At 36.8% G+C, this 17,202-nt stretch overlaps 3 protein-coding genes across 3 annotated transcripts; all 3 read left to right on the forward strand.

Annotated features, from left to right (window-relative positions):
• Nucleotides 1-1,873: 1,873 nt before the first annotated feature.
• LOC129256005 (uncharacterized) lies at nucleotides 1,874-6,270 on the forward strand. The gene is made up of 3 exons (XM_054894316.2): nucleotides 1,874-1,940; nucleotides 2,521-3,807; nucleotides 5,831-6,270. The coding sequence occupies exons 1-3, from the start codon at nucleotides 1,874-1,876 to the stop codon at nucleotides 6,268-6,270; spliced, it is 1,794 nt and encodes a 597-aa protein (XP_054750291.2).
• A 2,290-nt stretch (nucleotides 6,271-8,560) lies between these two features.
• LOC129256003 (prostatic spermine-binding protein-like) lies at nucleotides 8,561-10,966 on the forward strand. Its single transcript, XM_064097831.1, has 3 exons — nucleotides 8,561-8,668; nucleotides 9,091-9,171; nucleotides 9,874-10,966. Exons 2-3 carry the CDS (start codon nucleotides 9,099-9,101, stop codon nucleotides 10,422-10,424), a joined length of 624 nt encoding a protein of 207 aa, XP_063953901.1. The 5' UTR covers nucleotides 8,561-8,668; nucleotides 9,091-9,098; the 3' UTR covers nucleotides 10,425-10,966.
• A 1,348-nt stretch (nucleotides 10,967-12,314) lies between these two features.
• LOC129256577 (mitotic apparatus protein p62-like) lies at nucleotides 12,315-17,184 on the forward strand. The gene is made up of 3 exons (XM_064096191.1): nucleotides 12,315-12,638; nucleotides 14,484-14,573; nucleotides 15,333-17,184. The coding sequence occupies exons 2-3, from the start codon at nucleotides 14,510-14,512 to the stop codon at nucleotides 16,175-16,177; spliced, it is 909 nt and encodes a 302-aa protein (XP_063952261.1). The 5' UTR covers nucleotides 12,315-12,638; nucleotides 14,484-14,509; the 3' UTR covers nucleotides 16,178-17,184.
• Nucleotides 17,185-17,202: the final 18 nt, after the last annotated feature.

Genomic DNA, 17,202 nt, shown 5'->3' on the forward strand with positions numbered 1-17,202 from the left:
ATGTGAGAAAAAAAAAACCTCCTCAAAATAAGAGGAAAACGTCCTTAAGATAAGAGGAAAACGTCTTTAATCAAAGAGAGAAACGAGCCTTAATATAACAGAAAAAAAAATCCTTAAAATAAGACGAAAACGTCCTAAATATAAGAGAAAATCATCCTTAATATAAGGAAGAAACGTCCTTAAAATAAGGAAGAAACGTCCTTAATATAAGAATTAAACGTCCTTAGAATAAGAGGAAAGCGTCGTTAATATAAGAGAAAAACATCCTTAATATAAGAAAGAAACATCCTTAATGTGAGAAAAAAAAAGGTCCTCAAAATATGAGGAAAACGTCCTTAAGATAAGAGGAAAACGTCTTTAATCAAAGAGAGAAACGAGCCTTAATATAACAGAAAAAAAATCCTTAAAATAAGACGAAAACGTCCTAAATATTAGAGAAAATCATCCTTAATATAAGGAAGAAACGTCCATAAAATAAGGAAGAAACGTCCTTAATATAAGAATTAAACGTCCTTAGAATAAGAGGAAAGCGTCGTTAATATAAGAGAAAAACATCCTTAATATAAGAAAGAAACATCCTTAATGTGAGAAAAAAAAAACGTCCTCAAAATAAGAGGAAAACGTCCTTGATATAAGAGAAAATCATCCTTAATATAAGAGTAAAGCATCCTTTATATAAGATAAACATGTCCTTAATATAAGAGGATAACGACCTTAAAATAAGAAAAAAAATATCCTAAAATATAAGGAAGGAACACCCTTGTTATAAGATAAAAAAAGTCCTCAACATGAGAATAAAACGTCCTTAAGGGGAAAACGTCCTTAATCAAAGAGAGAAACAAGCCTTATTATAAGAGCAAACAATCCTTAAAATACGAGGCACCCAACTACACTATGAAAGTCCGGGGTTCGATTCCCGGCCAAAAAAGAAGAAAAAGTAGCATGCAATGACTTCTGCAATTACTAGTCATGCTTAATTGATTAATTGATTATTGATACGTCTGTTTAGATATGCTTCTGAATAATTCCAATCAAGTGTTTGAAATAACCTTGAACCATCACGAGTCTTCTCAGTTTCATAATAGTCTGTGTAATTCCGTCTGGATCAGCCCATTCGTCACAGATGATACTTTCCGATTAATGAATAAACTCGTCCCACCCACAAGATTAAACTCAGCTGTCTGCATCATCGGCCGGACATGCCGAAAGCTGAATTATGATCGCCCCAGACGTGTCAACTCAATAAATTAATCTCTTATTTGCTAATGAGCTTTGTTTTTTGGCAATGAACATATAATTTGCCTTCGGTCATACGCGAGATATTGTTAATCTGAGAGACCAAACATCAATTATTCCAGTTTAGCAGAAGGTCTTTACGCGCAAACACATGCATTATCGATGCGGAAGCATCAAATGCATGGTCAATGCTATGGGCACTAATCCTCACACCTTTTGTTAAACGAATTTTGACCTAAAAAAAAATCTGCAGATATAAAGTCCGTATTCACAAGGTTTATGTCGAAAAAAGTCTTTGTATTGCTCCCGATGAAAATCTCTTTGAATTTGCAAGATTTAATGTTTGTGTTGCTAGAAAATTACTGAGGAAGCACGTGATGCTATCGTTAAGGGCACGCATGTAAAAAAAAAACACACATTAAAACTTGATTGGTGCATGATTGGTACACATGAAATAGTCTATGATTTAAAAAAGTATAAATATGATGCTTTGGCAGTAGAGACTCATCAGTTCTCCTTCTACCAAGTAATAGACAGCATCAAAAGAGGCGGTAGAGAGAAAAAATATAAAGCGCAAGTCAAGTAGCCAGAGAGAAACCCAGAAGTCTTTGCAGTCGTAGGGAATATACGATTCGACATGAATCGAATCTGGATTGCTTTGACTATTTTGTTGATTGTGTCAACGTTGGCAACATGTGCACCAGGTTTGTGTATTCATAATGTATTTTGATTTAAAGATTCCTTTAGTTGATGCCCACAGATTGATATTTGAATAAATATTCCACTTTCTAAGAAAGAGTGGAAATATGTATATGTAGAATTATTGTAAACCAGGGAACACAAACATTTGGATTCCTATTAAAGGGGTACTCCGGGAGGAAATTATTATATTTATTATTTTATGTTATTCATTTATTTACTTATGTATTTATTCATTTGAATTCCTATTAAAGGGGTACTCCGGGAGGAAATTATTATTATCTAAATTCACCTCGGTAAATGATGGAAATTCATCAAAATAAGATAAGAAATCACAAAATTTTTGTTTGAAAGTTGAGCAATATTTTGTGATATGTTCAAATCATATATATTTCAGCCTGTAGTACCCCTCTAAGGGAATTGTCCCTCAGTCCACATCTTACATGTTATGTAGATGTAGTTGTTCGCTTCCTGAAAGTAATCCCCACATTTAAAACAAATTCAATGATCAATACGATATTTTTCAAGTCAAACGGATGATTATCAATAAAAAAATTCGATTGTCTGTATTTTCTTTGCTTACAGGAAGGGTAAGGAGAGATAGCGGTGAAGGCGGAGGTGGTGGCGGTGGAGGTGGAGGTGGAGGAGATGGCGGTGTTGACGGTGGAGGAGGAGACGGAGGAGGTTGCGGAGGTGGTGGAGGTGGAGGCTGCGGTGGATGCGGCGGAGGCTGTGGTGGATGTGGTACCGGTGGTGGTGGAGCCGCTGGAGGAGGAGAGGGAGACGGAGGAGTAGATGGTGGTGGCGGAGGATGCGGGACAGCTGGCGGTGGTGCTGGCGGGAAAAGTGGCATTGGAGGAGGCGGACACGGTTATGGGCACTGGGGCGGTGGTGGTTATGGATACGGTCATGGATACGGCCACGGCCACGGAGGAGGTGGTGGTGGTGGTGGTGGTGGTGATGGAGGCGGAAGCGCAGGAGGAGGAGGTGGTGGAGGAGGAGGAGGAGGAGGAGGAAGCGGTGGAGGTAGTTCCTCAGACAGCGGGGAAGGAGGTGGAGGCGGTGGAGGTGGTGGCGGTGGATCTGCCGCTGGTGGTGGTGGAGGAGGAACAGATGGCGGTGCATGGCACGCTCCTGCTCCTTCTGGTGGACACACAATCAGTACCGTACATGTTCCTCAACTCCATCCGGTGCCCATACCAAAACCAGAACCCTACCCTGTCCCTATTCCTGTTCCTCAAGCACCTAAGATACACTACGTCGAGAAACCAATTTACGTCCCTGTTCCTGCAGCTGGTGGTGGAAGTGGAAATGGAGGCGGTAGTGCTGGAGGAGACGGTGGCGATGCAGCAGGAGGAGGAGGTGGCGGCGGCGGCGGCGGAGGTGGTGGAGGAGATGGCGATGGCGGAGATGGAGATGGGGCTGGAGGTGGTGGTGGTGGTGGAGGAGGAGGAGGTGGTGGTGGTGGAGGTAGAGGAAGAGGCGGCAGTGCTGCAGGAGGTGGAAATGGTGGAGGTGACGGTGGAGGCGCTGGTGGTGGAGCTGGAGGAGGAGGAGGTGGTGGAGGTAGAGGAGGAGGTGGCAGTGCTGCAGGAGGTGGAAATGGTGGAGGTGACGGTGGAGGTGACGGTGGAGGCGCTGGTGATGGAGCTGGAGGAGGAGGAGGTGGTGGAGGTAGAGGGGGAGGTGGCAGTGCTGCAGGAGGTGGAAATGGTGGAGGTGACGGTGGAGGCGCTGGTGGTGGAGCTGGAGGAGATGGAGACAGAGCTGGTGGGGAAAGCGCTCCTGGAGATGGAGGAAATGGTGAAGGAGGCAACGGTAATGGCGGTGGTGGTGAAGGTGGCAATGGAGGTGGTGGGTGTGGTACTGGCTGTCAGTGAGCTATTTACACATAAAATAAACAATACATTTTTATTCATCGAATTTTTATCGATGCATGCACCATTTCTTTGCATTTTAAAATATTAGAATTACCTACAATAATTTCATAAAACAATAGAAAACGGTTAGATCAACATTATTGAATTTTGATCTTCTTCTTCTGACGATATTCATTTGTGTACTAAGATTTCGTAAATGAATTTATTTATGTTGCCACAGACAATATAAGTTATACTACGATTTTTCTGATTATCAACAGCCTATGTATCGATTATCAATTATGGTATTTAATCATTCGACATACACTTAACAAAAATTATCAAAGACCTGATAATAATGCATTCTGAGTTGAACCTTTTACCCAATTGCAATTAATCCTTATATGTGATTCTTGTACTTATGGGGCTTTATAAGTTTAATCATGACTTGATTGAAATATGATTCGTTATGTTCTGCACGTTATTTCATTTAGTTCCATTCATTGTAAAACGTCAAACCCATTTTCATTGAACTATTTATTACTGTGCATTTTAATTCATCACTTTATTTATTTTCTTTTTTTTGTATTTATTGACAATTTGGCATTCATATTCGATTAGCTCTGGTGTACCTAATCGAAACATGATACCGATGTCATAAATTTTATTGTAAGCAAGTACTTTATTATTTTATTTTATTCGAAAATTAAAGTGAGTTATATGAAAAGTTGATTTGTCTTTACAATTCACATTAAGTTGTAATAGAAAACATATGAATACGTGAATGCATTCGAGAATTTCAAAAGGAAAATTAAGTCAATGAAAAGTGGACAGTGTATGTGAGTGTGTGTTTGTGAGAGAGAGAGAGGGGGAGATATGTAAGAGAGGGAGGGAGAGAGAGAGAGAGAGAGCTAGAGTATGCAGGAGTAGATTGGGCTGGGACAAAACAAAGTGAATACGATCGCATCTTTCAAAAAAATATTAATCCATGTCAGGCCTGTCGAAAACTTGTTAATCTTCTTGATCAGTATGCTTGTCCACAGTGGCTTCTAGCATATCTAAGGTCAGGATAAACGTATAAGTATGATAATATTAATGTCCCTTTTTTGTTGCATATTTAGTGGACGTTTGGATAGTTGTTGATTCTCTTAAATTTTATCTCGTGAAGGTATTATATGAGTGGCAGATTGTTTGAAATTTAAGCGCTGCTGATTCTCTATCCATTTAAATATTTGGACAATTCAGTTTCCGGTTTTATACATGATGTATACAAAAGCTTTAAGTGGATTATTTCAAAAGCACCTAGTATTGTACATTCTTCTAGAACAACTAAAACTACTGATTTAATGCGCAGATTCGAGATACGAATCGGTCGGTGGAGATGCATTAATTAGCCCGATTATTGAATAGTAAAATGATGAATGGACGATGAACGGCAAAATAAAATAAGTTTCCTTCTGATTGGTGAAAAGGTATAAATACATGGCAGTCTGTACCTTTAGGTCATTAGCTCGGCATTGGGCAAACAAGGACAAGGAAGCGAGGTAGAGTTATAGCTTTTAGTCAGCATATTTGGGGAATACTTTGTTTTCAGGGTAGAGCATCACTAACGGAGGAGAACACCATCACGATGATCCGGGAAATACAGGTACTCGTAATCTACATCTTGTTGGCGGGACTTACTTCAGCTAAACCGGGTAAGGCTTTATTAATACGCATAGTGAGTAAGAAAGGTGACATGAGTGCTGCTGCTACTTCTATTACTTCTCCTTCCAACTTATGCTTTATCTTCTTCTTTTTCTTCAGCTGCATCATCACAATCATGACAATCAGCAACACCACCAAACCATCGTCATCAGCAGAAGCACCCTCCTTTTCTCTCTCTTCTTGTCATTTCCTTCTCCTAGTCTTCAGTTTTTCACCATAGCGTTGAATTACTAATTTGAATGTTATATTTATATAAATAAACATGTATCATTTATTGCAAACCCCTCCAACGAGATTTGACCACAATTACACCTTTATTTTCCACACAGTTGGCAGACAAAGAAGGAGCAGCAGCAGCAGCAGCAGCAGCAGTATTAGTGAAAGCAGCAGTAGCAGTGAAGAGTGTGGGGTCGGAGGCGGAGGAATCGGTGGATGTGGGGTTGGATTTGCTGCGGGAGGACTGAGTGTCGGTGAACATGGTGAAGGCGGCGACGGGGTTGGTGCCGGAGGTGGAGGTGGCGCTGGAGATGGTGAGGGAGGGGCTGGTGCTGCTGGTGATGGCGATGGTGCCGGTGGTGGTGATGGTGCTGGTGGAGATGGTGGCGGTGCTGGTGGTGCCGATGGTGGTGGCGATGGTGATGGTGGGGATGGCGGTGACGGTGGACATGGATTTGGCGGTGATTTCGGCAGAGATGGTGCCGGTGTTCTTGGTGGATATGATGGTTTTGGTGGCTTTGCTGGATTGGATAGTTGGAATTTTGGGAAATAAGCCAACAGGAAGGTATAATGATTAAGGAAAGAGACTTTTAAAATCATGCTTTAAAATACATCTCTATAATATCTACAGTATACGTGACGTATATAAATTGATGTTTAAGTCAAAATATTTAACTATAAAAATATCACATTATATCATGGACCTACTCTCTAGTAGGTCCATGGTTATTATATACAAGTACCATACGTTGAGTGTACCATGGACCTACTAGGCCCATAAGTCTACTAATGTATGAAACGGTGAGCTTTACGTTAACATGGTTAATGTGTCTGTTTTCATGGATTTAGAATCAAACCACATTTGAAGCTGATAGACTGAATTGTTCATGTTTTATTTGCAAAACCGAAAATATGACGACTTAGAGTGTTTTGACTCAGGTTCAAACAGTTTTGCGGAGGAAATTATTATTTTTTTAAATACTTATCATAATACTGATTATTAGGATACAATATCGATGATGCTGTAACATCATGTTATTGCAGAGTATTAACCAGTATAGTATATGTTGTTTTTAAACGTGTTAGAATAATTATTATTTATTTGATATTTAACGTTTAGTACTTGCATTTTCTTTCTATTAAATTCTAAATGTATGATAAAATTGTGTATTTTTTTTTCATTTCTTTAATTATTGTACAGTTATTTTGCAACATAATAAGAATATAATAATAATAAAATATGCAGAAAGAGAGAGAGGTAAATAGAGAGAGATGATAAGAGAGAGAGAGAAAAGGAGGGGGAGAGAGAAAGAGGGACTCAGAGGGGGAGAGAGGGAGACAGAAGATGTCGGAATGTAATGGGATTATGTTTTGAAGCATAGGGAAAACGATTAAGGATTGGAAACGGGCTTGACTTCGTAAAAAACAGAATATAAATTATAAAGAGAGTTATTGAGAGAGAGAGAGAGAGAGAGAGAAGATAAATCACAAGATATATATAATCCAACCAATTTCACTCTGGGTAAAATGCACAACGCAATTGCATTGCATTTTAAATATATCATTATTATTCTGCCTCGTCTTTTAGCACAAAAACAATATAATATATGAAAGGAGATCGTTGCTGTTACAGCTTGCCTGACTGTTAACTGAGAAAGTCCAATATTGATTTTTAGTACGCAACTAGATGATTTGCGGCCTTATGATCTCTTCTAGGAACCTGAAGATTAATATCTCTATATCAAAGGGCATTTATCGAAGCGACTTATTTTCAAATGCATGTCTACATCATTTAAAAGTTTTTTTGAGTAAATAAGCAAAACCCGAACAGGCATAACGCTGAATTTCATAAAAAATGATATGAATAAGAAAGTCATGACATTTTAAGGTTTCATTTCATTTAACAAAGCAGTTATCGTCCTTATCAAAGGATGGAACTGAATTTTCATACTGGCTAGGTGCAGAGCTGAACCCTCTAAATAAATTTAATTATGTTGATATAAACTCCAAGAAAAAACAACAACTAAACTACAACTTGGTAACATGATTTATGAACCTAACAGCTGTTATTAAAAACAAACTGACTGTATTATTAAGAGTGATTTTTCGAGTTTTTATATTTAATAACCTTCCGAGAGAGCGCATCGCACGAAGACCGCCATCATTATCGTTTCTATGGCTAGTACTTGTCTGGAACTAGTTGTGTAACACGACTCCTGTCCAGAGAATAATAACCAACTCATCTAGAAATATAATAACACTCTTCAATATATTAAAAAGTTGGATAATACGGACATTTGGGGGTAATCTACCACTAAGATCTGTGGAGGTATAAGTCCGAATAATCCGGACACAGCATATTCGGTGTCAATCATGGAAATCTCACAAAAACTGCTGTTTTTTTAAATATCAGTCAGGAAAGTGATATTGCCTGGTCATTGCAAAGAAAACACACTCAATCATGTACTAGATGAATAAACCCAAGACGACATTATCAATTATTAAGTAACACACACACAGAAATCCAAACAATATTAATGCTTATTGTTTAAACATTACTCTGCAGGCCGTTATCACGTCTTCTATTTCCCTTCAAATATCACGTTTTTATCATGTTTATATCTTGAAAATGAAGACTTTTTTTAAAAACAAAAATTCATTACCAATTCCTGATTACAATACAGATTTTTATCGTACTTTATTCTTAAATTCAAAGAAACGATAACAAGACACACATACGTCAACTTTGAGAGGAATCCAGTATTTCTTTAAAAATTCCAAAGGCCACCAAAACCGGTCGAAAGTGTATATATACTAAAGGTCAAGTGCTGAAGATCATCACTGGCGATACCAAGGACACGGCAGAAAGAAAAGAAGCGCAAAGTATCAGGAGAGCATTCCATTTGCATCACAACACATATTGAATCTACCACAAAACCACGGTCCTGACGGTAAGAAATATTTTTATTTGCGTTGATCACAAAATCTTCAACCGTTTTAATGTCACTGACTTGAAGAACACCTCGAAGCAACTAGAAGCTTATAAGAAAGAATTTAAAACAAAATCGTATTCCATTCTAGACAACATTTAATTGAGGAGAATAAACAAATGTACACGTGCTAACATCCGTTAAGTAGATATCATGTCTGTATAATCTAGATAATCATAGATGTTTCACGAAGACAACCACAAAAGTACTATAATTGTCTCGATAGCACCGTCAACAACAAAGCATTGGCAAACATGACAAATGCATCTCTTTGTTAGATAATTTCCCATTTCTAATACACGCAAGAAAGAACATTATGGCAATTAAGTAAATTTAGTAGGTATATAGTCATGATAATGCTACTTCAAATGATTATATTGCAGATTTCATCATGAAGTGGCAGTTGTCTTTGTCAGCGATTTTCCTATTGGTTACTATGGTTTTCATCGTTACGGCGGTTCCAGGTATTTTTTTAACAATACGAAAATCAACTAATCATGTTTTAAAGCCCCTCTGAAGCAGTTATTAGAGGGTCAGTAATGTGAGTTATACTGACTAACATTTAACAATATCTTAACACCTTAGCAGTTGATGAATGCATTTTAACCGATTAAAATTTAAACTAGGCATTTTTGGCCGCAGTTAGGATTTAGATTTAAATCTAGCGCCATCTCTCGGTTACTTTATCAATTTTGTTTATATAGGCGTTTGGACATCTATATACTTGAACAATATAAAGCTGCTTACAAAGCATGACATTTTCAACCTATTCCATGATTGAGAAGGTCATGAAGGTAAAGATATGTAACTTCATAGAGTGAGAGAAAAAATATATACATATATTTTTTTTATAGGCCCACGTGTGTCTATGATGAAATTGTTAACTAAGATTTGTTTTAGAATGCTTGCTAAAAAAATTGAGATTTATACATATACATATACTTTCCTAGACAACATGACATCAAGCCTCAACTTTGATGACGGTTTTGTTGGCAAGCGATCCCTTCAAAGACATGCAAAAAATAAATAGTAGTACTACGTTCCTTACGAGTTTGTGCTAAAATAAAAATAAATGATAAATTTGTGTATGCTGAATTTGATGATAGGAGGTCGTAACAAATTCCAATACACACACAGTTGTTCTTTTTTGTTTTCGATAACTTTAGTGGACAAGAAGAATGCATTGAATGAACCGCAACTATTGTCAAGCGGAGAAATTGACGATTATGGCGCCCTGACTGATGATCATGGATGTGAAGACGATGCAGAAGATGGCTGTGATGACGATAAAGTAGATGACTGTGATGACGATGATTGTAACATCAATGATGACAGCGAAGGTGACGGTGATGATGATGCTTGTGATGACAACGTCGGTTGTGACATTGACGAAGATGATGATGATGACGATGATGATTGCGATGATGACGATTGTGATGATGACGATGCTGATGATGATTGTGATGATGACAATTGTGATGATGACGATGCTGATGATGACTGTGCTGATGGCGATGAATGTGATGACAACGACGATAAAGATGACATTGCTACTGATGATGGTGATGATGATTGTAATGATGACGATAATTGTGATGATGACGATGATGATGGTGATGACGGCGAGGGTGACGATTGCGCAGATGACGAGGGTTGTGCATCTTTCCCCGACGACGATGCCGATGATGGTCCTAGTAAACTTCTCACCCTATTTTAACAAATCAAGTTGTTATTGCCCTTCCTATAAATTATTTATATCATCGTTGTTTTCACTATAGAAATATGATTTTTTTTGCTAATGCAGTTCAATGTGATCAATTATTTATTTTGAGTGTAAGTAGTTGATAATATCCAGATATCGCTCATTTTAGCAGTAATGAAGAGATGTGATTGTATTTTTATGTATTGTCTGATAACTGTTATACCTCACGAAATAAACAAGTTCATCAATATATTTTAAATTCTGTGTTTTGGTGATAAAAATACTACACAATATAGGCTTACACGTTGGTATTGAGGCTCAATTTTGATTTCCGTGATAAAAAGTTAATAAAATATCACGAGATTCAATGACAATAAAGGATATGACCGTTTATGACAAGATATCAAAGCTATTATTTCGTGACACACTTGTATGCAGATAGGTGCAAGGTGCACATCGCTACAACAGAAGGACAGATCACCCTGATATAAATTATATAGGCCTATATGTTATATAGACCGTTTGTTTGTAAAAACGAAATAAATGTTCACTGCGTCAAGAAGAGATACATTGTATATGGCATATTTTTTGCCGTTCAGACAACCTGTAAACTAGGGGGAGGGGAGGGAGGGAGAGAGAGAAAGAGAGAGAGAGAGAGGGGGGGGGGGGGGGGAGTGTGCGATGAGGGATACAAACAGACTGAAAGAAGAGAGAAGGGGCTGATAGTTGTCGAGGAAATGACAATAAATGAGTTTTTAACACCCCCCAAAAAAAAACACACGCAGAATTAATATTTACATTATGTATGTACAGTGTAATTATGTTATGTAGCAAGTATTTTTTTAGGTTAATAGTAACGAAAAGAAAAATTAAACAAAAAAATTGTAACAGAAAATATAAGTATGCAAATACAAGATAATGCAGAGGATAATAATGATTAAACCTCAATCATTTTCAAGGCACAGAGAGAAAAAAATACGAAATTCGGAAATTTATTTATCGACATCCGTCTGTAAAGTCATTGATAGTTGCATGTTGTTGCGTTTGAATGCGTGCGTGTTTTGCATATAGCTATTTGGATGTTCAAGAGGAATTGGTAAAGAGCACAAATATTTAAATCCTTTTTATGTATGTTTTTCGTCACACATCAAGTACACGGAACTTAATTCGTCGACATGAGGCTGCGTGTACGTATATAATGTTGGATGTGAATATATAGTTGCCAAGATCACGATACCAGTACGAACACACAAACCCATACGCGCACCCTCGCATTCACCACACAGGCGCGTGCGCGCACACACACACACATGCACAACACATCCACACTTACCCACACACGCATCCTCACTACTCTCACATATACATGTATCCATTTTCATAAAGGTATTTTTTTTCCTGATTGAGTAAACTATAATGATACTCAACTGGTAAATATTTGTTTCCCGTTTTCAAGTGATATTCTGTATTCTACTCTATATCAAAAATTGATTTGATAAAATCTGTCCATGGAAGTTTGGCCTCATCTTTTGTCTCGTACTTTTCTCATGTAACATTTTGTATAATGTTTTAAAGTGTATATCAACTATTAGCCAACACTTTAATGGCAATATCATGGAAATGACCCAATAGAAGTCACAACTGAGAAAGATGTTCTAATTACATGATTTAGCTTCGTTTAAAAGGAAGCCAGACGAAATGACAACGAGATTGGTTTATATTAATCGTAATGTATACGAGCTAGATTGTGATATCAAACGGTCAGATAAACCTAAACTAAATATAATGGGCAGTGAGGCAGACATCTCAACAAAATAGTTTAAAACATGGATTTATAAAATTTACGTAAGATTTTTTTTCGATAACATTTTGCCCTGACTAGACGGATTATGGAAAGAGGTACTCGTGTTCATGCAGTGCACGTACCACTGTTGATGTTTATCACCAAACGTTTCCAAAGGTATAATAGTACAAACATTCAACTCATGTTATCAAGTTTCAATGTGACTATAAACTTTTATGTTATGTACTATAACACTCATTAACCGTGTAGACAAATAAAATCAACGGATGATATAAATAGGAGACGTTAGAAGCTCAGCTACAGTAATCCTGACAAGCATAGTGCTGGAAAATACATGAGTGGATGTATCACAAAGATCTTGGTACTAATACAACATCACTATTTCGACAGCATAAAACGACCAAGGTTATTTCATTTTCTTCCAGGTAAGGCGGGATCTGTAATTTTGTGACGATATTTTGCTGATATTTCAGGTTGCATTGAAAAATACAAGAATTTGATTGTGTGACAAGTGACATCATCACTGCTAAACGTGAGTTATAACAAATTCAAATACGGTGATTAGAGCGCATGGTATGATTGGGTATGTGGAAAGGGGGTTGGGCAGAATATTCATGGATGGTTATTGCCAATGTGATAAAAGGTTAAGTCTATTATAACAACTTTTTATCTACCCAACTCTCATAGTTCGTTTTAGATTTTGTAAATGAATTTGTGTATGAAATAAATGTATTAAATAAATGTAATATTAAGCTGAAATAGAGTTCCATGAAACCTGGCTAAAACTCACATGTGGGATAATGTATCAAAATAATGTCGAATTGATTCATGAAAAATCATTTTAAAGCGACGTTTTTAAAAAGCGGAAAGGCAAATTACAGGTTACCTACTTTTTTTTTTAATCAAAGGTTGGTATTCCACTGGCTATTTTTTCTATCCGTAATGGAATCAATTAAACACACATAAAATGTTTTTGCTCAAGCCATCAAATTGTATTTTGTAATCTCAAAACTATGGATATAGAATAAACAAAATTTCGAATAATGTTCTTAAAGGGATGATCCGGGCTAAAAATATTCATATCTAAATAAAAAGAGTGAAATTCACAGAGCAAAATGCTCAAAATTTCATCAAAAGTGGATAACAAATAACGAAGTTATTGAATTTTTAATTTATCAATATTTTGTAAAACCAGTTATATGCACATCATCATGAATATTCATTATGTTATTACATGAATCATAAATGTTTCATTTTTTTCATACTTGTGTAAATGATGTGTCTCCATTGTGATGAAATAAGTTGCGGCAATAAATAACTAATGCTTTTAATCAGTTTTCAATCCAATTGTTTTAGTTCATGGTAGAAAAAAATTAATAAACCTAATTTCATGTGATAAAATACAAAAGAACAAGTGGGGATATGACATCATCAGCCCACCTAATGAATATTCTTAATGACATGGCTAGAACTGTTTCATCGGAATTATGCAAAACTTTAAAATTCAATAACTTCGTTATTTGTTATCCGATGTTGATCAAATTTTCAGCATTTTGCTTTGTGAATCTTATTCTATTAATTGATATAGAAACATCTCCATTCTGGAACATCCCTTTAACAATATTTCGAAGCTGTAGTAAAGGGACAAATAATGTGGATTGTATCAAGCTATCACACAAAAATGTCAATCATAAAAAAATAGTAACCGTTCTATATTTTCACATCCATTGAGTATTTGAGAAATCTTTGTGAAACTTGAACTGTCGAACAAATTTAGCGCCTTCTCGTGATGAATGAAGGTCATTCAACCCTTTTATATAGCAGAAAGCTATGCACGTAGATTCTATCTTTATTCTATTTTAAATTCCATGCGTGAGAATTCATTTTGTATAAAAAATATGCAAAGAAAAAACTCATTTAAAAAAAGGTCGAGAATCAAACTATTCATTTTCCATTTTGAAGGTTCGATTGAACATTTGACCTGCATAACTAGATTTTTAGATGACACCTTTTAGAAAATAAATTTTTCATGATGTACTCTTTAATCATGGCTGATAATAACTTCAAACATGAAACATTACTAATCTTTGGGTTTGCCAAAATTTAATAGTTAAAACTCTTGACTAACGAGACCTCTGATTAATATGTTTAAGATCATTCGGTTTTATCTCATGTTCTTCTTTTTTTCCTGCATATTAAAGACTTTCACTTTTCCCTGAAGATAATCCACTTTATTTTCATTTACACTCGTTTTCTTTTTGTGCGTGCAGGCAATTAGTAACAAAGGAATAACGGGATGGACAGATTGTTTGTCATCGTTCTGTTTGTTGCTATGGCAACCATTACGACGGCAGCTCCTGGTAAGTCTATATAAAGATTAATGAATTTCTGTCATGGAGAATCATAACAAATTTGACTCTATCTTCTTGAAACGGCCTGTAATTACTTTACATTCTCCGAGAATGTCAAGTAGTTATAGACCGTTTCAAGACCATTTTTATTATTATCAATCGGTAAGAATATATTCCGTAACTCACATAATTATTTTGTAGGCCTAAACAGCCCATGGGCCCTCATGGGCCAGCCGTACGCATCTAGTCGCTTGTCTCACCCGAGCTTTTTGTATTACCTTGTGATGTCAATATAAGGACAAGTTTTGTTTTCTTCAAATCAGTAGAACCTTTGATGTCCTATATCTGCATTAAAAAGGAAGCCTTATTTTTGTTAAAATTCCAAAAATGAAAAATCACAATTCCTTTCAAGCCGGGTATCCCTATTGCATAATGAATGTAATTGCATAGAAAGAGAGTTCTCCACGGTGATTCGTTGTGATGTGTTTACCGATAAATGACCGAATCTTTGAAAAAAATGTAAAAAAGGATGACATGGTTGAGGTTTCAGCTGAGAAATTTCATATACCAGGAGCATTTGATTGGTTTACATTCCAAGTTTTAAAAAAGCTAGGTTTCTCATGATTTTTTATTCTTGGCACAAATAATGCCAAAATCCGAAATGTATTCACAAAACCCAAACTTTGAAATTACATTTAAAATGATTATCCCTACATTTTCTGAATCCACTTCATTTCTTCTTTCCATCGTAATTTTTCACTCATGTAGTTAACCAGAGCACAAGTGTGGAAGTTAAAGAACCACCGCAGAACATGTCAAGCGGCCAAATAGACACGATAGAGGGACCGAAAGAAGTATCGAGTCGTGAAGGAGAGGAACCGAAACCGGTATCGAGTGGTGAACAGGGGAAATCGGAAGAAGTATCGAGCGGTGAAAAGGCGGAACCAAAAGAAATATCGAGTGGTGAAGAAGATGTACCGAAAGAGATATCGAGTGGTGAAGAAGATGCGTCGAAAGAAGTGTCGAATGGTGAAGAAGAAAAACCGCAAGAAATATCGAGCGGTGAAGGAGAGGAACCAAAAGAAATATCGAGTGGTGAAGGAGAAGATCCGAAAGAAATATCGAGCAATGAAGAAGGGGAACCGAAAGAAGTGTCGAGCGGTGAAGAAGAAGAAGAGCCGAAAGAAGTATCGAGTGGTGAAGAAGAAAAACCGAAAGAAATGTCGAGCGGTGAAGAAGATGCGTCGAAAGAAGTATCGAGCAATGAAGAAGATGTATCAAAAGAAGTATCGAGCGGTGAAGAGGATAAACCGAAAGAAATATCGAGCGGAAATGAAGTTGGAGCTAAGGAAATATCCAATGGTGAAGGGTGGGTTTCGGAAGAGGTATCGAGTGGGGAGAAAGGGGAACCGAATGAAATATCGAGCGGTGAGGAACGGGAACCGAATGAAATATCGAGCGGTCAAGAACGGGAACCGAATGAAATATCGAGCGATGAGGGGACTATCATTAAAGACAATGACAAAGGAGATGACGACACTGATGATGACGATACCGATGATGATGATAATGAAACTGATGATGATGATGACGATGATAATGATGATGATTAGGATAATTAGGATGACGGTAATGAAGCTTGAGGCAAATCATCATGTACGTAGGGTTTTGCAATAAAAAAAGGGATGGAAAATTTCATGTTACACGTACGTATGTAGTACAAGAAAAGAAATGCTGGATTAATGGAGGTGTCTGAAAAATAACTTTTTATTTTTGTCCCTTAACTTTGAGAGGTTAATCGTAGGACGTACTCTTAAAAATGTTAGTACAAAATTAAACCGATTACATTATACAAGAATATCGATAGATATAGAAGTGCTTGTCAAGATATATGATTTAATTTTGAATTCACTCGATTTATTTATTATTATTTGTAATTATTTTGTTTCAGTTTTTAATTAATTAATTGTATATCTATATTCGCATTTTCGCTTTGCTTTCAATGTTCCTCGCTTATTTGAGTATATTGTCATGAAATATGGCGAATCATTGTTACCGAAATGAAGACTCGAATTGATATTCCAATTCATGTCTGATTTAATTCATTATGATCGCTATACCTCCTGTTGTGTTGAATTTGACGGAAGCATGCATTGTTGAACTCAATACACGTTTTCATACTAATGTTTCACTCAGTGATGCAAGTCAGAGGACGGCTGAAATTGAATTGAAATGCTAGTGTTATTATATATGTGTACCCTTTTTCGAGGAAATGTGTTTTTTTACATTACACACTATTGTTGATAGAAATTCGTACCTTTTTTGATAATAAAAATGATTACAACTACCTGAATATAATTTCATTTACTTGAACCGTTTGTCAGTTTCGTTGGAAAAGGAACGAAACTAGCAGTGAGAGAGAGAGTGAGAGAGAGAGGGGGAGAGAGAGGGGGAGAGAGAGGGGGAGAGAGAGGGGAAGAGATGGAGGGAGAAAGTGTGCCAGAAAAAAGACGAGAAATAGAGGGAGGGGGTAGATGGATGTTTAGAGGGTAAAGAAGGCTGAAAGAGAGAGTGGTTGCAACACTCGTCAGAAAAGTTTAACATTCGTTCTTGCTCGCACAAAAAAAAAACCGAATAA

Source organism: Lytechinus pictus, chromosome 3 (assembly GCF_037042905.1).
Source record: "Lytechinus pictus isolate F3 Inbred chromosome 3, Lp3.0, whole genome shotgun sequence".
NCBI lineage: Eukaryota > Metazoa > Echinodermata > Echinoidea > Temnopleuroida > Toxopneustidae > Lytechinus > Lytechinus pictus.